Source organism: Cyprinus carpio, chromosome B5 (genome assembly GCF_018340385.1).
Source record: "Cyprinus carpio isolate SPL01 chromosome B5, ASM1834038v1, whole genome shotgun sequence".
NCBI classification, from domain to species: domain Eukaryota; kingdom Metazoa; phylum Chordata; class Actinopteri; order Cypriniformes; family Cyprinidae; genus Cyprinus; species Cyprinus carpio.
This window is the reverse complement of record NC_056601.1, coordinates 9969868-9997307: the sequence shown is the minus strand read 5'-3', so window position 1 is coordinate 9997307 and position 27440 is coordinate 9969868. Positions and strand designations below refer to the sequence as shown.

General features: G+C 36.6%; 2 protein-coding genes across 9 annotated transcripts in view; one reads left to right on the top strand and one right to left on the bottom strand.

Annotated features, from left to right (window-relative positions):
* The window catches only part of LOC109090153 (disabled homolog 2-interacting protein-like), a 143621-nt gene extending 140234 nt beyond the window's left edge, over nt 1-3387 (top strand). For all 8 annotated transcript variants that reach the window (XM_042724229.1, XM_042724228.1, XM_042724230.1 and 5 more), the window contains 4 exons: nt 81-203; nt 1268-1470; nt 1967-2054; nt 2953-3387. In XM_042724229.1, the coding sequence (XP_042580163.1) occupies nt 81-203; nt 1268-1470; nt 1967-2054; nt 2953-3120 (582 nt within the window). In that variant the 3' untranslated portion in view covers nt 3121-3387. The remainder of the gene's footprint in view (nt 1-80; nt 204-1267; nt 1471-1966; nt 2055-2952) is intronic.
* A 2536-nt stretch (nt 3388-5923) lies between these two features.
* LOC109090710 (tubulin polyglutamylase TTLL11) lies at nt 5924-25848 on the bottom strand. The gene is made up of 9 exons (XM_042724236.1): nt 24566-25848; nt 18147-18246; nt 16519-16652; nt 14607-15182; nt 14317-14412; nt 12880-12995; nt 9718-9954; nt 9373-9479; nt 5924-7040 (listed from the first exon to the last, which is right to left on the bottom strand). The coding sequence occupies exons 1-9, from the start codon at nt 25070-25072 to the stop codon at nt 6766-6768; spliced, it is 2148 nt and encodes a 715-aa protein (XP_042580170.1). The 5' UTR covers nt 25073-25848; the 3' UTR covers nt 5924-6765.
* Between the last annotated feature and the right edge of the window lie 1592 nt (nt 25849-27440).

The window sequence follows — 27440 nt, the reverse complement described above, 5'->3', positions numbered from 1 at the left end:
CCCCTGGCATGACTTTGTGTGTATCTTGTTTCATCTTTGGTTTATTCATGCATATGCATTTGTTTGTATGTGTCCCATAGGCCCCATCCCCTGTGAACCCCAGCGCACTGGACCGTACCGCTGCCTGGTTGATGAATGTGCCATATATAGAGCAGGAGTCTGAGACGGAGCTTTGCAGAGATGAGCACACACAAGCTGAAAAGGTAACTGACCACCCACACACCATAGCAGCAGAGATTTCGGCTCACGTAAACACTCTGGAAGGGAAATGAATCATCATCATGCACTAATTTCACTCAGACAGGAGGATTCTCTCAGTGTCAGCAATCCCACATTCAGCTCTGAGTTGGGTGCTTTGGCATGCAGACTTAAGGGTGAAATGTGTATTGTTTTTTAATTTTTTTTTTTATGTTAAGCTCACAGTTTAATGAGCAGAGACTCTTAAGTAAGCCATCTGTAGTTTGACCTCCTGAAGCCTGAAGAGCCCTGTGATATTTTCAGCATTGCTCTGTTTCAGGCAATGGGTGGAAGAGGTGGTAGGAATGTTCATAATTTTGTTTAATGCCACTAGTGGTGCAGAAATTACACACTTCTTAGAAGCAATTTCTACAAGCGTGTATGTGTGTGAAAGAGACATACTCTAATACTCTGCTTCCTTTTTGCTGTTTTAATTCTTTGTACATTCTTTCTATTTCCTGTGACTGATATGAAACTAGCAGTAACTGTATTATTTTGTATTGTTTATTTACTACTATAGTATTGATTAATAGTTTAAATTAGCATTTAATAATGAAAAGTTATTTTCATCAAATATTTAAATTTTATTTCAGCTTAATTTCAATTGCCGCAAACGATTTTTACTAGTTAACAATATAACACTAGTAACTCTGACTCCCAAGTTTGACATTACCATGTTCCTACACTAACATAACTTTTACAGCCTGTATTCTGTTGAATTCTACATATATTAATGCATTTTTAACATTGCAGGATTTATAAATGAACATTAGTAACATAAATTAACAATAACCAGAGGATATTTATAAATGTTGTTAATGTTTGTTGTTAATTTATGAGACTTAAAGCATGTTAAACTAATGTTAACAAATTAAACCTTACTGTAAAAAGTTAACAGTAGTCATCAGTAGTGTACAATTGGCACACTGTGCATGATGCCACAAATCGAATACAAATACATTTCACAAGTAATTTGTTTTGATTTTTGAAATGAGGTGAAAGACAAAAAGAAAAATGTTGTCTCTTGCAGTATCAGGCGGAGATCTGTATGCTGCAGGAGCGACTGCGTGTGTCAGTGCACAGGCTGGAGGAATATGAGGCCCGGATCAAGGGACAGGAGGAACAGGCACAGAAGATGTTGCTGGAGTATCAGGCCCGACTGGACGAGTCTGAAGAGAGATTGAGACGGCAACAGGAAGACAAGGATCTGCAGATGAAGGGCATCATAAGCAGGTGGGGAATGCTTGTATTATAAAGGCTAAACCAGAATGAAGGCAGAGAGGCTGGTGATGAGAGATGAAATAAAGCAGAAAGAAAAGGAAAAAACAATCATATGTCAGTATAATAATCTAATTCACAAATTGGCCTGAATGGGTAAAATTGGTGGAAATGAATGACACAATTCACCTTTTCATATAGTCAGATAAAAACATGAATTTACATTGAAGAAACACAGAGAGGGCATTTTCGCTTTCAGGAGTCTACCACAAGCCTCTGATGCAGAGTGTCATTTTGCTTTCAGCTGATAGTGTATTAGTGGCAATATGAGAAGACCGAGAGCTTTTAGAAGACTTTTAGCCTTCCTCAAGGCAGAATTTACTGAGAGCTGCTTTCCTCCAAGACCGATGTTTTGGGGCAGCTATTTATGGCCTCGAGCTCTAGATCAAAGACAGAATGGGAGGATGTATGAAGGCTGGACTGAGTGTGTGTTTGTTTTGTGTTGATGCAGGTTGATGTCTGTGGAGGAAGAGCTGAAGAAGGATCATGCTGATATGCAGGCAGCGATTGACTCCAAACAGAAGATCATTGATGCGCAGGTATGTCTATATATAGATATGTAAGTGGTGTAATATCTTAGGTATGTCAGTTAAACGTTATTTTGGTTGTCAAAACACCAACATTTCAGTAGTTTAGTAAAATTTCATGATGCTTGATATTAATTCAAATAATTAGTTGGATGAACCATATTAATAGCACTGAGTAGTTTTCTTGTCAAATATATCTCATCCTTCCTCTTTTCCCTGTCATTCCGGTCTCCTTTTTCACAAGTTTTGTATATAAGAAAGGCCAAAAAAGCATGTTTATACTGTATTAGCAAAGCTGATTTTTCAGCAGTCATTACTCCAGTCTCAGTGTCACATGGTCCCTTTTATTGACCCCCACACATTTGAACGATGCATGTTTTCCATTTAAATTTCTGTCACAATCTCACAACCCCCCTTATCGTTCGATCGGAACCCCCTTAGAAAAACTTCAGCACGGTTTCCACTTTTAGAAAATGATGGGATTGGTAGGGATTGGTATCTTCAATCCCTTTTGCCAAAAAGTAGCTAAAACAAAAAAGTAACTCAATACATGTTTTCATTCTACAAAATGATCCACATGAACAACATGGGCCAATACTTCTCAGCTAATCAGACTACATGCTAATTGTTGGCATTGCTTAGCTGGAGATCAAGCAAACTGAATGTCTTATGCAAACTCATGTTCAGTAAATATATGCATAATTACACATTCACTTTGATGATCCTTATACAGCCAGAAACATGGATGTGTCAGTTAACCCACATAATGAGAACCTAAAATAACCCAAATTTTCTATACCTGTTAACATCCAAACAATTGCATATGAAAATTCCTTGCTGAAATTGCTGCCGTTGGTATTTTCATAGTATTTATGATTTGTATATGTACTGAAATTGTCTCTCTCTGCAGGAGAAACGGATAGCATCTCTGGACGCGGCTAACGCGAGGCTAATGAGTGCCCTGTCACAGCTGAAGGAGCGCTACAGCATGCAGACGCGGAACGGCATCTCCCCCACCAACCCCACCAAGCTGCAGATCACAGAGAACGGGGAGTTTCGCAACAGCTCCAACTGCTGAACGAAGAGCCCCGGATCCACAGAGAGAAGGAATGAAGACAGAGGACACGAGCAAGTGTGCAGATATTCTGTAAGTGAACACTGAGAGAAATAAGGCAGGTGAGGATACTGAACATTGACCTTTGACGGTCTGCAAAGCGAATGTTTGGAAAAGTGGCGCAAGATCCACTTTAAACATCCACTGGTGAGACTACTGTTCAAGTGCTTCATGTTAGGACACACCACTAGACATTCATTCGTGTTTCACAACAACTAACTGTAAAATAAATTTAAAAAAAACAATACAGCTAACATGGTGACATTATACAGATACTACGACCTTCTAGCCTGCAAAAAAGTCATTTGACTTGCTTTAAAATAGGTGTTCTCCATACAGCCTTTAAAAAAAAAAAGAAACTAGATTTTGTCACATTAATTTATAATGGTCTCTACTTTAATATGAAACGACTGAAACTGCAGAACGAGCAACTCTTTGTGGAGAAATTAGCGCTCTCCTCCATATCTCTCTTCCTGTTTCTGTTCCTCCCTACATAGTGCACTTTGTCTCTCCATCATGAGAAGCCTTAAAATGTTGCATCTGAAATACCCCTCAGTCCTTATTTTTATTTTATTTTTACAGTTCAGATGAATATCTATGATAGATTATAATGTGCATAGATTTTTTTTGTTCATAGATGCCAAGATTTTGAATTAGCACAGACTGCTCAGGCAGAGCAGAGTGAATGTTTTAGACACTAAACAAGACTGAAATGTTTGAAGTTTTGAAAACTGCCTTGTAGCCCATGTTTTCTTCCTACATTGTTTAGGAGTTGCTTTTTTTGTGCATGTTTTCTTCATGGGTTTTTCTTCTCCATTCTAATTTTTAAAGCCTTTTTTAAATCATCTGTACAGGTGTTGTGTTTATTTTTGTATGTGTTGCCTCATCGGTCCAAATTGCTGCACACTTTACATTTCAGCATTTAGAGTTTGTATATTTTTGTAATTAATAATGTATGTGCGTGGAGCTGCTGTTTTCCTTTATGTCATTGGTCTTTGGGGAAGTGAGACGCACGCACATCTTTATTTTGATGCAAGAGATACATTATAAGACAGCGTGTCATGGGACGTGTAAGATAAGAGATGTTATTTTTAAAGGGAATCTTCTCTGTATATGGGCTCTGTGATGGAGTATTATGTGATTAAGTTAATATTATATATAAAGCAAGGTTCACAGGAACTGCAAAGTGAATGACGGCTGAAATGTTGGGTCAGACTGAGAAGCAGCAATCTAACAAGCACACACCACATCTCTTGCCCCAGCTTCTCAAAGGCTTTGAAGACTATGCACTTTTTCCCTTTGTCATGTTCACTTGGGTTTACTTCACTCTACAAACACGTAGCAAACTCAAGGTGCTCATTATTATTATTAAGCCAGGGATGCTTTATTTTGTAGCATTAACATTTGCGCCACTGTAGCCATACACAATAATCAAAGCTGCACATGCAGCGTAAACGTCATGAGATTAGCAATTGGACTTTGTTACATACCGCAACCAATCACATGCTCTACTAAAGTAGTTTTGCATGTACTAAATGCTTCAGCACTGTCTGCATAAGTCAGATTAATATCTAGAGTTATTTCAAATTCATTTGATCAACTTTTAAACTTGGCTTGGGGCTCATATGGTTGCACAAAAGGGAACCAATATTTATTTTTCACAAGTTTTCTCTTGGATGTCAGCTTCTCTGTTTGTTCATGTTCTGTTTTTAATGAGGTTTTGCGGAGTCGTTATGTCTATTTTCACCCACATGAGAAGCTACTAGTGAGTAAAAAAAAACTGAAAAGAAATAGTAGTTTAGAACAGTGTTGAATGAAAAAGACTTTTGCTGTCGTCTCGGTTCTTTTCATCAGATGTGTCTTTATCTGGCTTCATTTCAGTTCTCAAAGTTTAGGAAACTTTTGCAAGTAAAACTATTTGTGTTTTTTTTTTCTTATCCAAGCAGTCCATGTGAAATAGTAGCTATGTGAGATAAATAATATAAAGATATACAAATATATAAATGAATACCTACAATATGTTGTAAGTTTTATAATCCTTGTAGAAAGTAATTTTGTAAGTATGTTTAAAGTAAAGTATTGGCTGGACTCTTGCCTTGTTTTAGGACAATGATGAGAACAATAATGTACAGAGAAATTTGTCCATGTTAAGAACCATACAATTGTGGCTGTGCAATTTATGTACATTTGCAACTAGAATAATTAAAGTTTTATTTAGTTATTTTATATGCCTGCTTTGTTGTCGTCTTTACTGAATCAATCACTTGATGAGTTAGAGGTCAAGATTTGCAAAAAAAACCTACTGATGGTCCATTTCTGAACCCAATGTACAATGTCTTATGGGCGGCACTACAAATAAATTGCATGAGTCAACCATAACCATTACAAAAATTGTGCTGTTAAGATCATTACAAAATTTCAATCCCAGATCTTATTTCATGTTTAGAAATCTAAAAAATAAGCAGCACAATACTTTTTAACATTGTAAATAATGTTTCTTGAGCACCAAATCAGCATATTAGAATGATTTAAATTCAGATTTGCTGTCACAGTAATAAATTACAGTTTAAAATATTTTAAAATGGGAGACCATTCAAATTGTAATGCTTTTTGACAATGTTACTGTTTTAACTATTTTTGGTCAAATTAATGCAGCCTTGCTAATATTGGAGACTTGTTTTCAACACATTAAAACAACTTTTTTTAATGGTAGTGTGTGTGTGTGTGTGTGCATATATAACTGAAAAAGTAAAAACATACAATGTAATATTTTAAATGCAATGTTTATTCAACATGTCCATAAAAAGTACATCTCAGTCAAGCCTTATTTTATATGTCGATGCCTGCAGCTGCAATGTGATATTAAATGAGGGTTAAATGATCTGTAAATATGTGCTATTCTTGTGAGATGTCCACTTGCATTAAACCACAGCAAACCCTTTTTTCTCCTTCTGTCATAATTTCTACATGCAGGGGCAGTTTGGTCAATTCACAGCTACAGTGAATGAATCGGTTAAGTGAGAAATAATAAATAATAAATATCTTCGGGTATAAATAATACATAACTTAGTAAACTTTGAATGCACTTGGTGCCATGTCCTGGTGTTAACACCATTTCTACTAACAAAAGGCCACCATGTTGTTCTGCCTAGTCAGTGTAAGGTGGCCATTTGAGATAATTAGCTGCTTTTCTGAAGTGGTGTTATGACAACATCTCGTCCCTTTAAGAAACACTGAATCCCGTGATATTTAACCCTGCAGTGATTGGTTCACACAAATCCTACCCACATTCCCTGAAGGTAAGCATACAGTATGAGCTGTGACACAAGCCATGCCATCTGCACATTTAGCACTGAAACAAGTGCCTGAGTGTCAGTGTACAAATATCCTCCGTCTGTTTAGTGTGGTGAAAGAAATATCTTCATCTGAGCTGTGTATAAACAATTCAACTTGAGCTATTGCACAGAGCTAGGAGTGAATGTTTAACTTCCTCTTCTATATATTATAAAATCTGGTTCATTATTCTAGCTTCTTTCTTTCTGTATTATTCAAAAGTACATTGCTTTGCCCTCTAAAAGTTCATCAGAAGACATGTAATGTGTGAGATTGTCAGTTCTCTGTGTTGGCTTTAGCAGAGAGTTGCATCGGCTGGTGGCGTCGCCGTGTCAGTGCGGGGGAGCTGAACGTGGTTGGCGCTGATGATTGAGAGGAGGCGGGGTTTGTGTGCGATCGGTGTGGCCGTGGCTTCTCGCTGTGGCTCTGGCCCTCAAGGGCCCCCTCACAAACCTCCAGCAGCAAGAGCACCTGCTCGCGCAGCAGTAACGCCTTGAACCTGCGTGCTGCCAAGTAAAAGAAGGCCTCAATAAATGCCTGAAGACACATTCCTGAAAAAGGGAGAGAGAGAGAGCTTTAATTGATGCTTTAAAAGAACCAGAGTTTTCTTAGTTAAAACAGACAATTGTTTTTGTTTACTGTCCAAAGTTGAATGCACATTAGCTGGACTGGTCTAAAAAAAAATAATAATAATAAATTATATATATAATTTTTTTTATATATTATATACTTTTTTTTTTTTTTTTGCGAGATTTAAGTTTAAAGTGGCACAATTTACAAAGCCACTGTTATCAGATTTTATTTCAGTTTTTTTGGGATTACTGAAACATTGGAGATTAAGATCTCTACATGCACAGAGATAAAACGGAAGTGTCGACAGATCTTTTCTTTCATATTTTGACGTACAATCAAGTGTAATGGATTAGCAAAAAAAAAAAAAAGGTAGAGCAAGAACTTCCATTTATTCATCAGTTGTTGATTGGATTTTGAGATGTGGGTGTTGCACTCAAAAATGAGATGAATGAGAGCTTGCATGGAGGAGTTTAAGCAGACACAATAGTTAGAGAAGAAATCTGTCATTTTACCGGATGATTGAGCTATGACATTTTTATAAAGAATTATGAGGTCAAAAGAAAAAAAAAATGGGTGAAATTTACAGGTAGTGCCTGAAGTAAAGAGTTTAGGAAGACCTAATTAAACTTTGGCACATAACTTCATATAAATATACAGTATGAGTAATAGTCATTCCATTCAAACCAAATAAGACAGTCATATAAAGAGTTTGCTGAAAGTTTTGAAGAAAAGCTATTACTGACATTATTTCCGAGATGTAAGTGGCTTTAATCAGAAGTATACATTTGGCAGATTTCCCTTCTGCTTGTTTATTAATTAACAGGGCTTCATCTGTATATTATTTAGTGCAGTCGTATCTCCATGCTGATGAAAACTTAATTACAGTATTTCTATGTTCCTGCTAAAAACTTCATCTGCAAGCTCAAATCATCAGCAGGAAATTTCTCAAGGTCACTTCTGAGCCTGCGAGCCGAGGGAGAGAAATACAGACAGCTTCTTTCTAAAGAGAAAAACTTTGTACATTTTAAACGTGGTGAAATTCTCTCTGCACATTTCGACAGGAAGGCACTGTTACTTTTATTAAGGGTCCCTGGGACCCTCAGGGGGTTGGAGCCTAAAAGTGGACGCAGATCACTTGTCTGACTACATATACGGAGCGTTAATGAGCCCTCGCTGTGGACAATATGGAGCCGTGAAAATCAGCTCGAAAGAAAATGAGGCAGCCTGCTGCGCTGGTCAGAAATATGTGTACATTGAGAATGGATGGCCACAATTAATAAGCAACACTGTTCTCCAGAAGGAAAAAATGGGTTTCATTAAACAGACTAATGAGGAGCACTAAAAGAATTAAGCATTGTGATGTCAAATAAAGTAGACTGAACTCTGGGATGGACAGGAGGATTAAGATTCTGTCCGAGTGTCAAGTCAGCATTCCTCAAAAGTAAATGTATTACTATTAATGAAGATCATGGCAGCGCTATCGCTCCTCTTCCTCCTCAGGGATAAACAGTCCGATCCCCTTCTTTTAAATGGCCACTTCTATTATTTATAAATATCAACCTTATCCAGCAGTTATTACTTTCCTCACGCCACACAGTCTGGCATCTGTGTGTGTGTGTGTGTGTGTGCGTTGATTCACTACTGCAAGGCGCTAATGACCAAATTCAGTGCAACCTCCCGAAACGTTCCAGAATTCAGTTCACATCATTCCACTCTTGCCATTTAGGAGCACAGAGACTCGAGTATATATTCATTCATTCTCTCTTTTGATTAGGAGAAGCAAGGCCTGGCATGCATTATTCATTTCATACGTTCCTCCAAGAAAACGATGCTAGCATGACCCAAACTAATGCACCATCACAAAGAATATTACCAGTGCTCATTTAAAAGCAGAAATGACTTGTGGGCACATTAGCTTCGACATACACGCAGTCACACACACACACACACACACACACAAAATGTTCCCATTTACCAAAGTATCTTTTCAAAGTGAAAGAAAAAAATAAATACAAATTAAAATATAAAAGATTGAGGCAGAACTTGAAAATTTGGTTATGTGGCATTAGTTGATTGGCCATCTATTTTTGCGATTTTCAAGTACTGGGCAAATGAACGAAGAAGTGAATTTATTTGTCAATTATCTCCCCTGATGATCTCATTTATGACTGCGTGCGAGGGGAAATGCGCTATGATGAGTAGTTGCAAATGTGTCTTTTATTGGAGGCTGTTTAACAGCTTTTTGATTGTGTGTTGGCCTCGGGAGTGAAGATGTGCTGTAAATTGCATCATGATTGGTGGGCCGCTTGCCTGCCTCTCTGGAGTCAGGGAGCATTCCAGCCCAGCGGCGCGTGATGTCGATGTACAGGATGTCCACCGAAGCCATCGAGAAGCTGCTGTTACTCAGCTTGCAGTTCCTAAAGGAGATGCTCAATTAACATGGTACATAATGAATGTCGCCTTATTCAGAATCCCATTAAATCTAGCAATAATGTTATACAGTATGTAAATTAAATCTGAGGCAGTGAAATGGTTGTCACATTTACATGTCTTCATTTTGTAGATGTTGCTTTCAAGTGTACATTTTACCAGCATGATCTTAGCTTTGGCTATCACCACGCTCTATCAGTTGAGCTACAGGAACTAATGACTTGCCTGATGAAGGTGCGGAAGCTGGTCGGACCCAGTCTCATGGTTCCTTTGACACCAAGGAAGCGCAGGAAAATGGTAGCGATGCGTTCCACGACCCGCAAGTAATTAAACTGCTTGGTGTATTTAGGGAAGACTTGCTTTAAACACAAAGATGGAAGGGAATCCGCCAAACCTTCTTTCTCATCACTTCCTGTCTCCACTACGATAGCTTCTTCTGGTGAACCGCCCCCTGTACTTGACCTGTTTGCACAGTAAGGTTAACCTCAACACACGCACCAACATCGGACTTTTTAATATACATTTATATATTTTCTACAAGTAACAGAAAAATAGATAAACATTCAAAAAACTATAAATATAAAAAGCATGCACAAAATATGTCAGTTTTACATTACAGTTTCAACTAATATTACATTTTACAACTTCATAAACACCTTTGGTAAATTATGGTATATGGTGCAAACTTTAATCATTTTAACTGGTGTCTTTTGTGATCAAAATATTTTGACTAACTTAGGTTTTCTTTTACAGAATTGTTCTCTGCCATAATTTTTCAAATTTAAGAAGTAGATGGGTGAAAAATGTCAGTCACTTAAAAAAAAGAGGCTAAATAAGAACAAAAACTACTCAAATCATTTGTAAAGTTTGCGGATTGATTTTGTGCTAACAGCATAACGCTTAAAAGAAAATCTGTCAAGTAGGAGAATGGAGGACTTCAAGCCAAAGGACTAAAAAAATAAAGAAATCCTCAGTGAATAAAATCACAAACCACAAGCCTTACCATTTACTCTCATTAAATCCCTCTTCTCTTTCACTTACCCAAGGACAACATAATGAAAAACAATTATTTGATGATCACAAAACCAACCGAGCGAACTGCAGTCCTCTCATACGAGCGCTGAGTCGCCAAAGCAGTTTGTTGCATTTCAGCAGTGTTGTAAGTAACCCTGCACTTTCAGTCCAAGTAGATGCACTTCATGGCTTCTTACCTGAAAGTTGTGGCTTGAGAATTACAGTGAAAAAGTACTAATGACAGAGATACGACTTAACACACTTAATGCATTTACCCAAAGACACATACAACCTTTAGATGCCGCAGAATTTTTCACAGAATTTTGTATCTGCTCACCAAACTTACATACTCCCAGTAAAAATGATTGGGGGGAACTGATCATAACTTAAAAATATCACACCTGTCTCTGTGACTGCCAGAGGCTCTATAAAACCACCAAAAATTATCTGGGGAGCGGCCCACTATTAATATAATCTAACAACATACTGTATGTATAACATATTCATAACAAACATCAAACTGCCTCAGGGTAATTTCCTACAGAAGCCTTTGGAAACATGCAAGATGAACTGGTCCAACAAGACACATGATCGACAGCACTAGAGGAACAGCACGTGGAGAGCCCTGCGAGGAATAGGCTGTCATTATACAACACTAGTGAAGCCGTTCTGGCTTCGTAAAGCCTTAGTGACTTTGTACTTGTCTGTATTAGCCGTGACAATCGTACTCAAGACAGAATAGTTTCAAAAAGCATCAAAGGGCTTGACTCAGAAGAGTTTGTGAGTGGTGTGTTAATTCACGCAGCCGTCGCAGTCACTTAAGGTTTGTTATTTCAGGTTGACTAAAAAGAGGACACGAGATGAAAGAGATTGTGACTTGAGTATGTAGAACATTCTTTCCGAGTGTCCTTAATTTATTTTATTAATTTAATCTTTTGTGCCAATATGAGCTTATGTTTGCTCGACCATAAGAGATAGTTCTACAGAGGAGACTGTTTATTTGTTTATGTAAATTTATTTATGACACACTAACATTCTCCTTGTAGGAACTGGCAGTCTAAAGAACAAGTTTTGGTGAGCATGTTTTTTTTTTATGGTTTCATACCTATGGAAGCCTGTTTCCGCCACTGAATAAAAATAAATAAAAAAAAGGTTATTTCGACTTTGTATCTCACAATTCTGAGATATAAACAATTGCAAGTTTATATCACGCAATTCTGACTTTAAAACTCGCAATTGCAATTGCGAGTTTAAGTCCAATTTTGAGGGGGGAAAAGACTGATATTTTCTCAGAATTGTGAGTTTATATCTCACAATTTTGACTTTATATCACAATTGCGATTTTATGTCTTGCAATTACGATTTTATGTCTCGTAATTGTGACTTTATATCATGCAGTTCTGACATCATTTCTCAGAATTGCGAGTTTATATCTCACAATTATGACTTTTTAACTATTAGATCACACAAGAAAAGAAAAAAAAGTCAGAATTGCGAGTTTGTATCACAATTATGAGATAAAAAGTCGCAATTACCTTTTTTATTCAGTGGTGGAAATGGGCTTACATACATACCCCTTGCATATTTTGCTTAAAAAAAGGGTTGAATATTTAAGACAAAAAAAAAGTAAGGTTTGCCTTAAAATATTTCCATTTCAAACAAATGTTCTTCTAAACTTTGTATTCATCAAGGAATACTTTAAAAATGTATCTTGGTTTCCATAAAAATATTAGGCTGCAACTGTTTTCAACGTTGATGATAAGAAATGTTTAGTGAGCTCCAAATCAGTATATTAGATTTCTGAAATCATCATCAAGAACTGAAAACAACAAATGCATGATTCAACTTTTTCATTGCTCATCAAACACCACAAACCAGACAACTGTGCTAGATCATAAAAAAGCACATCTAAAGGCTAAATTAGCAGATATTAAACAAAAATGTGCACACAGAGTCTTTCCAGCTCAGAGCGCACATGCACGTCTCAATTAAACTTTGAGCTGACTCTACACTTTCCTCAAAAACAAAGGCTGCCTGACTTTTATTTCCCCCAGGCCTAGACATTGAAGTGTGTCTGTGTACAATGAGCTAGAATAAACCTGGCACACAAACTTGCTCATGGGGCATGAGACCATCCAGCTATCCTGGACTGAGAGAGACAGAGGAAGACTGGCCACACAAGTGTGAAATCCCATCACAGGATTTCCTGAATTTAATTTTTCCATCTGAAAGGCTTATGACTGCAGCTCAGCAGACCATTATTTCAGCTCCACAAAGCTGAGGCGAGGATGATAACATGCACTGGTCGGCATGCGCACATGCACACAAACTGCACCATCAACTGTCCCATAAGCCTTAAAGATTATGACTCACGTTACGTGTTGTTTCCTCTGAGTGGGGTCCATGAGCCGCAGCGTGTCTCTGATCACACCCACTTTCACCTCTTCATCTACTGGACTCGGTACATATTCAAACACACCAGGTGACACCTGCAACATATGGCGTCAACAATCAGCAGCACAACAGACTCGTGTTAATGTCCCCGTTACTCTGTGAACACAAGTATAGTCACTGTCAGTTTAGAGTCAGTAAGACTAAATGAGAATGTTTCTTATGTCCACCAAGGCTGTATTTATTTGGGCAAAAATACAGTTAAAATGTTGTGAAATATTACTACAATCTAAAATCCCTTTTACAATTTAAAAATAAATTTATATTTTTACATTAAATGTTCCCTCCTGGTGGAATGACCTGCCCAACTCAATCTGAGCAGGTGAGTCCTTAGCCATCTTCAAGAATCGACTAAAAACACATCTCTTCCATCTTTATTTGACCCTCTAACTCTAGCACTCTCTATTATAACTCTATTCTTAAACAAAAAAAACTTGCCCATTTTGGACTTGCACTCTATTCATTTACTAACTGCTTGTTTTCTTTAAAAAAAATAAAACTAACACTAGCTTCTCTATACTTTTTGTATTCTGTTTGTTTTCTTTTATTTATTAAACAATTAAAAAAAGCAAAAAAAAGGCCTCTAACACTAGCTTGCTAGTTTTTTTCTTTTCTGTCTGTTTACTTATTATTATATAATTAAAAAAAGCCTTGCTACGTGTACTGCGTTACGCTAACTGAGACTTGTTATAGCACTTGCATATTGCTCTTTTGTTGATTTTGATTGCTTCCATTGTGCTCATTTGTAAGTTGCACTGGATAAAAGTGTCTGCTAAATGACTAAATGTAAATGTAAATATTTAAAAATGTAATTTATTCCTGAGATGGCGAAAATGAATTTTCAGCAGCCACTACTCCATTCTTGTCCTATGGTCCTTCAGAAATCATTCTATTTTGCTGAGTTTTTATTTGAGATCTGCTAAAGAAACCTTTTTTATTATCAATGTTGAAAACAGTTAGTTATTTTTGTGGAAACCATGCCTTTTTTAAGGATTCTTTGTTGAATCCAAAAAAAAATAAAAAATCAAAGGAACTGCATTTATTTGAAATGCAAATATTTTGTAACATTATAAATGTCTTTAAGGTTTTACATATACACATATACATATATATATATATATATATATATATATATAAAACATTATTGACATGTATGTGTATGCGTGTGTGTATATATATATATATATATATATATATATATATATATGAACAGTTTTGACATGTACAGTGATATTTTTGAAATAAATAACCACCTAAATAATAATATTGAAGTATATCAAAGCTCTTTAGTACTGCCACAGTACATTTTTAAGGTACTGGTTTATAAGCATCACACTAATAGAACATCTGCACCCTCACCTCCTGCTCATGTTCAATCCTCATGCTGGGATTGGCATTGACCTCTAATAAAACAGGCTTCAAGTTTTTCATCAGCAGGATATCAAAGCCCAGGATCTAAAATTAGAACACATCATCTTCTGTTATCTACTATTTATTGACTTTGAAAACCAGTGAAATGCAGAGAATTAAGGATCGCCTGGTAAAGGAAAAACATAATTAACAGCATATGGGTATGTGCTCATTTTTCTCATTGTAATGAGAAAATGCAAAACATGTCACACACATAAAGGAATTCATTGCAAATATACCTGAAAACATGTCGGTCCTGGCTTTCCAGGTGGTATATCTGCCTGATAATACACCTTCAGTTCAGGCTCAAGTGCTATTACTGTCTTGATAACCAAAGCGATAATGTCTGACCAGACCTTCTTGATGTCCACTCCTTTAGATGCCAGGCGATAAAGAACACTAGAGAAAGTGCGTTTACTGCCCGTGCTGCAGCTGTCGGAGTGAACAAAGTTCCCGCTGTGCACATTAAGGGAGTAGTTGGTGAGGTGCATAAAAACATGACTGAGGTTCTTCTGGCTGGGTTCTTGGTAGGGTTCTGTGCAGAACCTTGACAGACCCTCTTTACCGATGTAGATCTCTAGAGGCTCCAAGGAGCGGACCAGAACATACAGGCGGATATCAAACTTCAGTTTATCAATGAGCAGGGGTTTCTGGATGTATTCTTGAACAACTGATTGTTTGATCGGAGAACCTGAGATGACCCGAAGGTCAGCAGGGTCACGGATGAGGTAGATGCCATCGCCCTGGGATCCGCTGTCCGGTTTGACAATAAAAGTGGGTTTGAGGGTTGAATCATTATCTTTCAGGAGACGAATTAAAAAAAAAAAAAAAAAAAAGAAGAAGACAAAAGTGGAAGGTAAACAGTGACATTTTTTCTAATATGCTTGGAAAAGAACATAAAGAGACCATCCCTTGTAAGAAAAAACCCTTTCAAATCTGAATTACTTTTCAGCGACACAATGCTTTATTTCATGCTTTATTTCTACTCTTAATGCTGCCCTAACTGATAATCAACCCAAAAAAAAAAACTGATTGAATTTAATTTTTTTAATTTAATTCCATTTAATTTACTTTCTAATTTCTTTTTTAAGAGCTAAATATTTAAATACATATGGATACTTCAAGAAAACTCACTGTCTTACTAATATGATGTCCACAGAGGGGTCTAAAAGGGTTAATATGTACAGTCTTTATTTGAGTCTCCAGCTAATGTTTAAGTGCTCTGAATGATAAAAATAAATAATAATAATAAAATAATATTAAGATTATAAACAAAATAACACAAGACCGATCTAACGCTTAATTATATATATATATATATATATATATATATATATATATATATATATTTTTTTTTTTTTTTTTTTTTTTTTTTTTTTCAATACAATACAAGAATTTAAAAGGCAGTGAGCACAGGTGATTATGCACTAATGGTTAACTTAATAATAAATGTTTAATAATAATACTAACTTATGGTTATTAGGGTTGGTAAACCAAGCCTCATTTTTCCAACTAATACAATTGCTGTTTTTTTAAGTCTGCATGCATGTTTCTCTTTTTTCCCCCTTCCGCAGATCTCTGCTGCCCCCTGCAGCTTTTCTATTTAAAAAAAAAAAAAGTTACTCAAACACAGGCCCACACAAGTCTTTCCTGATTCATGCTCAAAAGTTCATGCACAAATATGAAAAGGTATTAATTAATTAATTAATTAATTACAAAAAAGGGGGGGGGGGATCCTAACACATTGACCCACAGATTGTTTAAACCTACTGGAAAGCATAAGATAAAATCCAATTTAAGCAGCCCATCTGAACAAATAAAGCTCAAAGACACAGTAACTGTAATATGTGGAAGGATATTGAAGATGTAAATCCAGTAACTACAAGATCTTGTAACAAACTTGTCATTTACAATTAGCTGTTGCTGGCCACTAAACTGCTTAACCTGGTTTTACTGTGGTTCTGTCCTGACCAATTACTACTACAGCCATCTACCTGAAGATGCACCACTAAGAGAAACACTGCTGGAGGGAGACAGAAAAAAAAGACAGTTTGTCTAGCTTCTGTAAATGTCTTCTTTGTGATTTCAAAGATTGACTCTAATACAGTGTCCAAAGTATCTTCTGAAGTGTTTCCCTCACTGAGCTTGTACCTGTGTGGAGAAGAGTTGGTATTCCTCAGGCAGGATCCAGGAGCGTGGGTAGAAGTTGTACTCCTCCGGGAACAGCTCCTGCATGGTACGCACGGCACGACTCAGGTTTATCTTCCGCAGCATCTCTATCATTCCTGCTGACCGACAGGATATTTGATGAGAAAACAGTGAAGTCAAAGAGAAATGGCACAGGCCAGAGAAGGGCTGCAGTTCCCCATCCGTCAATGGCCCTACAGGGGCGTTATTCTCTCTCTCAAAAAAAGACACATTTTAGAGCCCTATTTCTCAGAACTTTCATTAAATCACTTGATCATTTGATTTCAATGGCTCCATAGCGCACACACAGGCACACAGCTTGGAAAGGCTGTCCGTGTGAAAGCAACTGTCAAAACAGCTATGAAAACAGCCATATTCCATCCAACCCATGAGTCAGCAGCTCTTGAGACTCCTTTATGACTCCACTGCTGAAAAACATTCCAGTGAACAATACTCGCCATAATGTATGAATGATAACCTTCCTCTAAAAGCAAGTACAGAATATAGCCTATACTAACTAACTAATGTAAATGTGACAAAGTTAAGTACTATTTTTAAGTGTCTAGTTTTGTTTAAGTTAGTTTCAGCATTGGGTTTCGATAGCTGCAGTTTTGTAATTTATGCACAGATTTTATTTTTAGTATTTTTAGTATCGGTTTTTTTGTAAGTTACAGTGTTTCACCATGTCAAAATCAGAGGGACATCTTCAACCCCACAAACAGGTCAGATCATTCAACTTTGTCATCCACTGATTTTAGTTTCACTTTGTTTTCGATTTTCTTATACTTTGTATTTTCAGTCAAATATTTTTAATTCAATTGTTTTCATCATTATTTACTATAAAAACACTGTATTTACCAGCCCTAGCCCCATCCTTAACGCTTTAAAGAATTTGTTTAATGTTGTAAATCTCCTGCTTGCCAGGTTAATTGACCAAAACTATTATTTAGATATTTATTGTTGAATAGGCTTGCCATGGCATACTTTTCATATAGGAGAAGCGCATTCAACACAAGCATGCAAGCGGTTGCCATAGTAAGAAACAACATAATACCTGCTTGTAATCATCAGTGAAGATATGTCACATTTGAGGCTATTAATAAACGCTGAAAATAAAATTAGGTAAATCAGCAAGTGCATATTATATTTTCTGCATGTTGTTTCAGATCATGCTGTTTACTATGGCACCCCTCTACAAATGTGCATCATTTTATTTCCTTCATTTAATTGTCTTTATATGTTTACTGTCTTTATTTCAGCCAGTTCATTTTAAAATGTAGTTAAAATAAAAATAATATTCAAAGTTTGAATAAAGTTTCCCTGTGTCACTGTGTAGGTGATTTGCACAACGAAAATGAAGCTTTAACACCACCTGCTGTCCAGCTGCGGGTATTAACAGATTGACCAGTTTAAATGCGAACATTGTACCAGTCTGAAAATCAGGATTAAATGATCTTTAATGACAGATGCCACTGTCGTTTACATTTTTTTTTTTTTAAAAGATTGCAAATGGTGCTGTCCTATTACAATTATGAAAGCCACTGTTTCTAGGATGACAGGATCTTTAAAGATCTACTTTTTGTGAAGTTTACCTGGGAATTTGTTGACTTGCCCAGAGATGATGTTCTCATTGTCATGAAAAGAGACCCCATGCCAGTAGATATCACAGGCTGTCCGCCTACCCATCGGAAACTGCAGGATCAAAAGAAAGAGACTTGAGGCAAAGTAAAGGAGGAAAACTATCAATCACAACACAATACATATGTCATTTTTTTGACAAGGATGCAAAACATTGACTGTGACTAACTGCATTAGAATAACAACAGCTCACCTCTGCAGGACTCTTTTTCCAAGAAACATTTTACTAAATTTTTACTCTTTCCAGCAGTAGGCATATCATGGCTGTGGGCTACATTCTCAATGATTTACATTCATGCATTTAATAACTTGGAAGAATTATACTTCTACAACAGTAACAGTGATGTTACTACCATCATTCATTCACAGGTGAAAATGCATTTTGAGCACATGTGTACAGACCAGTGTTTCAGGTTTTGGTCCAGTTTCATATAACATTTTTAAGACCTGTATATGATGACTAGGCTACAGTGCGGGCTAAGCGTGAAGTAGGTTATCAAGGTCACTAATCAGGATGCAAGTAGTGTTCTTAGTATAGACTAGGTTACGTGTCTTGGGCTGGATTTTGTGAGGATCATGTCCCTGTTTAACGTGCTAATGGAGTGTGAGGAGGTGCTCCTATATTGGGCACCTGGCACACAGAGGAAACCAGAAATTTGAGATCAGATTAGGAGTTCATGCTGGTTTACAGGTATAGCTACAGTTGTGAAGGCCAGTTATTTCAAAATGTCCTCACAAATATAGTGAAGCCTGTCAATGACAGAGGTTTAAATAGCCCTTGCTATTTCAGAGGCTCAGGAATCAGTCAAAAGTAGCAAGTCTATAACATATATACCATAATTCATAAAGTGGAATCAATGTGTGAATGTGTTCAAAAAACACAGACATCACGGGCTGTAGCAGAACAATTAACGAGTGACCTTTATTCGCTCCAGTTGCTTTAATCTGAAGTGCAGCAATTTTGTGCAGCACTAATGCTCATGTGAGTGACTTTGATAGATCACTGCATGAAGCTGGAATAAACAAAAATGGTTTCCATTTATTTTTTCCTCTTAAAACACAATGATCTATTTATTTGCATTGTTCTAACATTGCGTATTAATAAAAATACATTTAAAAAAAGACTGAAGCAGGGTAAAACTAAACTGGGAGGTTCAATTAGATCTGCCACCTTTGGATACATATTATTATACATCTGTCAGATAAAGTGACCAGCAATTATCGTTAGTGTACTGACTGCACTAATAGCTTTGTGTAAACATTTTAATGCATTAGGGTTCACCCAGAAATAAGAACTCTACGATATTTACTCCTTTCATCCGGGAAAAAAAAAAAAAAAAAAGAAGACATTTCACAAAATTACACAGATGTAAGAAACAGGTTTGGAACAACATGAAAGTACTTTGTGTGTATGTGTGTGTGTGTGTGTGTGTGTGTGTGTGTGTGTGTGTGTGTGTGTGTGTGTGTGTGTGTGTGTGTGTGTGTGTCTTTTTTTATTTTTCCTTAAATCTGCTCAGAAGGAATGACATTTTAATTTGGAAGAATCTTTTTAAATAATAACACAAAGTGCTTTATTCAGTTTGAATCAAAATATTAGCACCTCAGCTCTGTTTGATGCATCAGGGTTAGCAAAGATCTCTTAAACATGAATAACAATCCATTGGAGCAGGTCAGAAAACGAGGACATGCCTGTTCAATCCAATCACCTTTAGCCGTAACTTCTTAAATGAAGTTACTTGGAATTATGTACAGTAGCAGGTACAAGACACGTGAAATTGTCACGCAACACTGGAGAAAACTTGTGCACCAAGAAATTCCAAAAAAAAAGAGCATTTCAATTCAAACTATGGTATATCTTCAATGCATTTAACAAGTCAGACAAAATGTGAAACATCCTTTCGGAAAGCACTTTCCTCCTTTCTAAGTGAAGTTTTATTGGTTTTCATTCTAATTTGTTATACTTTCATTACAAGTGTTCTCGTATTAGAAATGGCTATAAAATGTACACTATTTAAAAACCTAAAGGTTACAGTTCTGTTTTCTTCTTTCTCTAGGGCCGAATAAGGCATTCCAGAAGTTCTTAATATCAATTGAACATCCGACATTATGCTCCTCATGCCAAAGTCCAGTATCTATTAAACATATTTTATTAAATTGTGCTGGTTTGTTATTTTAGGAAATTATATTACTCAGCCCTCACTTTCAAAGAAAACTCCATTTTATAGTTTTTATCTCAAGCAAACTTTAAAAACCATTTATATGTTTTTAAATTGCTCTTTTATAGTATTTCTATTTATTACTCACCATGGAAGCTGCCATGGTGTTAACACCAACCAACCAATCATCTCTGCCCTGGGAGGATCATTACCCCTGCCACATCAGCCTGGACCCCCTTCAGATATTTCTCACATGTCACAGACAAACGGATATGTCTGGCTGAGCCCCAGTGTGGTGCATGTATGTGCTTTTGTGCTGAGTATTGCAATGTGTAGGATAGTATAAACAATTTGAAAATTGCAACACATGTAGATCTACAATCCATAGTGTTCGATTATTCCATACTGTACAGGCATGGAGAGCAGTGGGAACACAGGCATGTGGGATTATCCCAGATTGAATTTAATCATTTACCACTGTGAAGGCACAACCATATGGTGAAAGTCAGCATTCAACTGCATTAGTACCCTTTATGTGTCTTTGCAACCATGACACATCAAAAACGTGAATGCAATGTACTCAGATTTAGATGATGGCAAATCAGATAATGGCATAAGACCTTTTTAGATCAGAAACACAGATCCAAAAATGTAAATGGTTTATTTACGTGCAAATGCAACTAAATTGTTTAAGATATTCAAAGTACTACCAGTTACTACAGGTCACAGATGATCTAGATGATAAGTCTGCCTTACAGCATCCAGTTTCACAAAGGCCCATCTTAGTTGCACAGAAAACTTCAGTTGAACCCAGTTAAGACATTGAATGTGTAATGACAACAACTGCCATCAGTTTGCCAGCTTGCTGACAGCCAATTTTGACTTTTTAGCTCATGTAGCGGGTTTTAAGGTGTCTGAATCAAGTGCTTACAGATTAGACTATATCATACTTTGTTTCTAACTGTCATAATTAGATCTTCAGATCTATGTTTCTAAATAACTTCAAGGACTGATAGTCTTCAAAACATTTTTAAAACCACAGGTGGGAACTCCTCCTTCCCTTGAAACAGTCTTTGGTGTAGCAGACGGGATAAAAGGTATAATGGATACGCTTAAACTTGAAACCGACCTTTAACAAGGCAGCACTGAATTACAAAGGCTCATTATATTTCAGAGGAGATGAGTAGAAGGGGGTGTAGACATTCACTCAACAGAACCATTCACTCTCTCCAACCTGCCAGGTGTTGTGGACCACATGGTATAGTTTGACATCTTATCAATGTATTAATGAGTGTTTCTTTTTTAATGAAGAGTGACTTTACATAGACAGTCAAGTGTAACCATATGCGTGTGTTTTTCACATGTGATGAAGGACAAGGTTAAAGACTGGCAATGGCTGTTGAAATATTAAGCCTACAAGTCATGAGTAAGTGTTTGTTTACATAGCAGAAGCCTAAAGAAAATATAGATAAGTCCAATGGATTCATCCATTCATATTCAAGCAAAGGTGTGGATCGGCTTTACTGATGCAGTACACTTGAACTTGAACCCAACTTTCATACACTAGTACACTCAATTGTACAAGTGGTAACTATAGTGTTGTAGTACTTGAGACCGATCTTAGTCTTGAGACTAGTCTTAAGACCATTTTTTGATGGTCTTGGTCTTGTCTCGGTCTCGACCGCATTTGTACTCAGCCTTGTCTTGGTCTCAGACTAAGAGGACTCAGGAATTTTGTTTCAAAACCACAACTGCAGGGATATCACTAAATTGCCATTACATTGTCTGATTTATTTACAGTCATCATTAATGTGATTGGATGTAAAACTTCCTGCTTCAAATGCATCAATAACTAATTAAATAGCTGAATAACAAAAAATAAATAATTTGATTTATATCAGTGGATCTCAATATGTTTGACTTTACTGCCCCCTGTTGTCCACAACATTATTTGAAGGCCCCCCTCAACTATTTTAGAGCTTAATAATGGTTGATTGCAATTTCACTTTTTTAACTTTAGTTGGTGTGTAATGTTGCTGTTTGAGCATAAACAATATCTGCAAAGTTACAACGCTGAAAGTTCATGCAAACGTGGATATTGTCTATTAAAATTATGGCAGTTTAAAGCCTGCAACTACGGCTGGTAAGGACTACAACGAGCTTCTTTCCAGGTTTGTGACATCACAAACCCTGATAAACCCCGCCCCAATGACGAGTCCATGTTGCGCTGCTTTAGAGAAGAAAAAGAGTTGTTGCCATGCCATCAAAACTAGGGGTGCACGAAAAAAATCTATTCATATATATGAATCGCGATTCTGTCTTCTAACGATTCTGATGGATTTACAAGTTTCAAAATCAATGTTTTATGTGATTAATCACATCCAAAATAAAAGTTTTTGTTTACATAATATATGAGTGTGTACTGTCTATATTTATTATGTATATATAAATACAAACACATGCATGTCTCCTTTAAGAAAGATATGTTATGTTTATATATTAAATATATTTTGCTATAATATAAAATATAATTATATAAATTTATAAATGTATATACATGTAAATATTTGCAAAATATATACTGTATGTGTATTTCTATATACATAATAAATGTACACAGTACACATACATATATTATGTAAACAAAAACTTTTATTTTGGATGCGATTAATCGCGATTAATCGTTTGACAGCACTATAAAGCAGCAGTTCTTAATCCTGTTTCCTCACGTCCCCCTGCTCTGCATCTCTCTCTCTCTCTCTCGCTCTCATTCAGATCATAAGCTTGTCAGCTCCATCAATCAACTGTGTTCCAATTTATGCATATAGACAGACAGATATTTTTCGCATAGCTACGAGAAGCATTAAACATAGACATGCATGCTGTTGCAGTGTTGTATTAAAGCTTTAATCAGGATAAAACCATATAATGTATTAAAAGCAACATAAGTACTAGCATTTACAAATAACAGTGTATCTAAAAGTATGAGACCACAACAAACAAGAAAACATAACATTCTGAAACGTCCTGTAAGAGCCGTGTTTGCACAGGTTCTGTGCGATTCTCTGCACGAATATTCTCTGGCTCTCATTCGGTCTCAAATTGATAAGCAATATAGATGACACCATTGTATACAACACAACACAAGAGCACATACCGCTGAGTACTTTTTAAGTAATCTTGAGGCCCCCTTGGAAGTTTGTTAAGGCCCCGTAATGGGCTCTGGCCCCCTGGCTAAGAAGAAATTATTGATGGATTGTGTCAGAAATGTCACCAAAATTAATACATACACCCACAAAATTCAAGATATTGTTGTAAAAAAAGTGCTTGAGAGTATGAGATGTGACTTTTTATATTATATTATTATATTATAACTAAGCAATATTACAAGATCAAGAGAACTGTTCTGAAAAAATTATATTGTTTTTATACAAACATTCAATAAACTTTTTTTTTAAGTATTAATGTATTAAAGTATTAATATGTATGCATTTGTAATTGTACCAATTCTGATGCAGCTTCTTTGCCACCACTGCAGTGATGAAGTTTGTTGTTAGAGACTCCATTTGATTGGGGACAGCTCTGTAAGTGTCTTATTATTGTATTTAATGATTTAAAATAAGGCATTTCTCAGGCAGTAAATGTGGAACCTTTAGATGAATTTGAGCAGCGCTGGTCTGGTCTTGGTCTTGTCTTGGTCTCAACCCCTCAAAGTCTTGGTGGTCTCAACACACAATTGTCTTGGTCTCGGATTAGGTGGATCAGTTGAGTACACTTAGTTGATGTTTACCTTATAAAGTACTAAAGAATCATTTTAGTATATTAAGTACAAAATTAACACACAAAATAGAGCACTTCAAGTACATTATGGAAGTGTACTTTTTTTAAAACCAGGGATTCCATAGGTGTAATGGGTTTTATACTGTACAAACTGTATTTTCTATCGCCCTACACCAACCCTACACATAAATCTACCCCTTACAGAAAACTTTCTGAATTTTAAGATTTTCAAAAAAAAAAAAACTTCATTTAGTACCATTTATAAGCTTGTTTCTTCATCATGGGGACCAGAAATATCCCCACAAGGACAAGGATTTCGGATATTGCAATCTTTGTTGGGACATATTGTCCCCATAATGTAGGGTTTACCAGGACCACACATCACACAACTAAGAATACTGTAATCGGAATGTGGTGTCAGAACACTGCTCTCTCACCTCTTTCCACTTCAGCTGTCTGATGCTCATCTTTAGCGCCTCCAGAGACGTCTTTGCCTTGGAGGTGTCCACCGTCACAGCTCTTCTCTTTTTGGCCTCTTTGCCATGATGCTCACATTTCCCATCTGTCTGTCTCTGACATGACTCAACGTGACCGTTTGCCGCCGTTTTACCCTTTAAAAGCTTTGCCGTTCCTTTAATGTGAAGGTTTGGCTCATCGCTCACACGGCTCTGTCCTTGTGAATAGTCTGACTTCTGCGGCGTCAGATACGGCAGTTGTTTACCGTTCACCTGTCTCTCACGACCGTCTGCTTTACTCCTACTTTTACTCCGACTTCTCCCGTTAATGCTACTTTTGGACAAGTCTCTCCGAGCAGTGAAGGAAACGTCAGCGGGGATTGGAGAGACCGAGGCCGGGGGCAGCTGCTCCTCGTCGGCCGCGGCCTCGTTCTCCACCTCCTTCATCTGCTGGAGCTCAATCTTCACTCTCTCATAGTGATCGCTCATAGTGTTAGCTAATGGCCGGATTGTTTGTTATCTCATTTAGAGTTGATGAATATGTCAGGATAATGCACTAGCATGAGGTGCTAACGTGGACCAGCTGCTGCTGTCCAAACTAAAGCACAAAGTCAGAAAACCAGTCTATAAAAGCCAACTATAGAGCCTGATAAACTAGCGTGAAGACGCACCGACTCCATGATTACAGTCAGAACGTTATTAGCACAGAGAGATAACACATCACCACAGTGTGCTGAATAATTGTGATGGTGATCTAACGGGACAGGGGACACAAGAGCCGTCCGGTGTCCTTTTAATGGGAAAAAGAGGTTCTTAGCCTACGTTACCTGTAATAAAAACACAAGCTGCATATGAACGCAATTGTGCCTAAATCATCCCATTCTCTATAAAGCAATACTCAACTAACAGCACATATCGCAGCATAAATATAAGGAAGACGAGCGCAGGGCATGGCTGGGCGCATCACCGCATTCCCCGTCAGTTTCGGTCAGTTTTAAAGTGCCGGTGAGGTGCACCGACTGCTCTCGCGCTTTTAAATGGACGTAGTATCTCCAAATGAAAACATCGCGTGCATTCCGTTTACCTGCTGTTTGCTAAGACGTGGCAGAGTTAATGCAGGCGGACAGGTGAGGTGTCGGCTGATGGCCAGCGGACAGTCCAGGAGTAAAGCTCCTGTGTGCTGTCGCTGATGGTGTTTTGGTCCTGTTGACAACGCAACGCAGCTAACGGAAGCCGTAGAGGCACAAGGCAGCACCATATTGCACTGGACTCACGCTATACGCGAAGCGAAAAATCAGTGAGCAGAATGATTGTGACGGTGGACGGTTACAGACTATTTTCACTCTTTCTCTCAGTGTATGTGTAAATAAATACAGTAGGGTCCACAAGTCAGAGCTTATTCGTGAAAATGCTTCTATATATATATATATATATATATATATATATATATATATATATATATATATATATATATATATATATATATATAATTTTATTTGCCATTACAGTCTAACAGCAAGAATGAAAAAAAAAACGATTTCCAGAAATTTCCAGTATTTGCTTTCTCCCCTTGCTATAATGCAAAAAATGGCCCGTTTTTCATCTTAATGATTATCATAGTCAGGGTACATACAGGATGTTGCAATGAATGGGAAAAACATACAAAAACGTGACATTCTCAGTATCTTATATTTTATGACATCAGATGACTGTCAACGTGATAAAGAAAATTATACTGAGAAATCTGACTAATGTTTACAGTTTTTCTCAATCGATTCTCTAAACTCTGTCTGTTTTGAGAACAGTGACCTGAGTTTGGAGACGTGTCAAATCGATTGAGAAAAACTGTAAACACTAGACAGATTTCTCAATATAATTTTCTTTATTACGTTGACAGTCATCTGAGGTCATAAAATATAAGATACTGAGAATTCATTAGCATATTTGTGCATCTACAGCAGAATGTGTTTTATAATCAATAGAGAACCCACCTATAGATTTGATGTTAACGTTTAATTTTTATAAATGCATTACTAGAAAATTGCAGTGCTTCATTTTGCAGTAAAGTTGAACTGTTTGGTCAAGATAATTTTATGTTTGGATGGCTGTGTTAAGTGATTTGAGAAGAAGTACATTGCATTGGAGAAAAGTGTCAAATCGATTGAGAAAAACTGTAATTTGAAAAATCCATAATGTGTCCATAATGCATCTGTGATGCAGCAGAGGGAGCACTTGTGTCAATATTGAAAAAAAGACAAAAGTTTGTTCCTGCAAAAGCTCTCTCACTTTTTCTCATTAACAGTATCTGTAATGTTTTGCAGTACCCAGTGACTTAAACACAAACTCATCTCCACAAATGTACAGTATGAAAATTCTGTCATCATTTACTCACTATCATGTCATTCCAAACCAGTAAGACTTAATTTCATCTGTGGAGTACAAAAGATTTTGAAGAATGTTTGTATGTACAAATTTCTTGTATGGAGACAATCACAGAAAGAATGTTTAGAATGACATGATGATGAATAAATTATTTCATTCTTTCTTTATTATTATTGATTTTATTTTCATTTTATTTTATTATTATTTTATTTGTATTTATGTATCTATTTATTTATTTACTTACTTTTTTTTGCGTGACCTATCCCTTTAATATTTTCTATGGTTTCTATATTTTCAGAAGTTGTCATTTTATTCACTACTATATTTGTTGCAAAACAATAATTGACTGTTATAATTTATTTATTTATTTGTTTGTGTTTTTAAGATTTCCTTGGCAATAAGGGGGCAAATATCCAATATAATTTATTTATAGCAACTAAAAATCAGTGTGTGTCTAGAGAGAAATTAACCTACT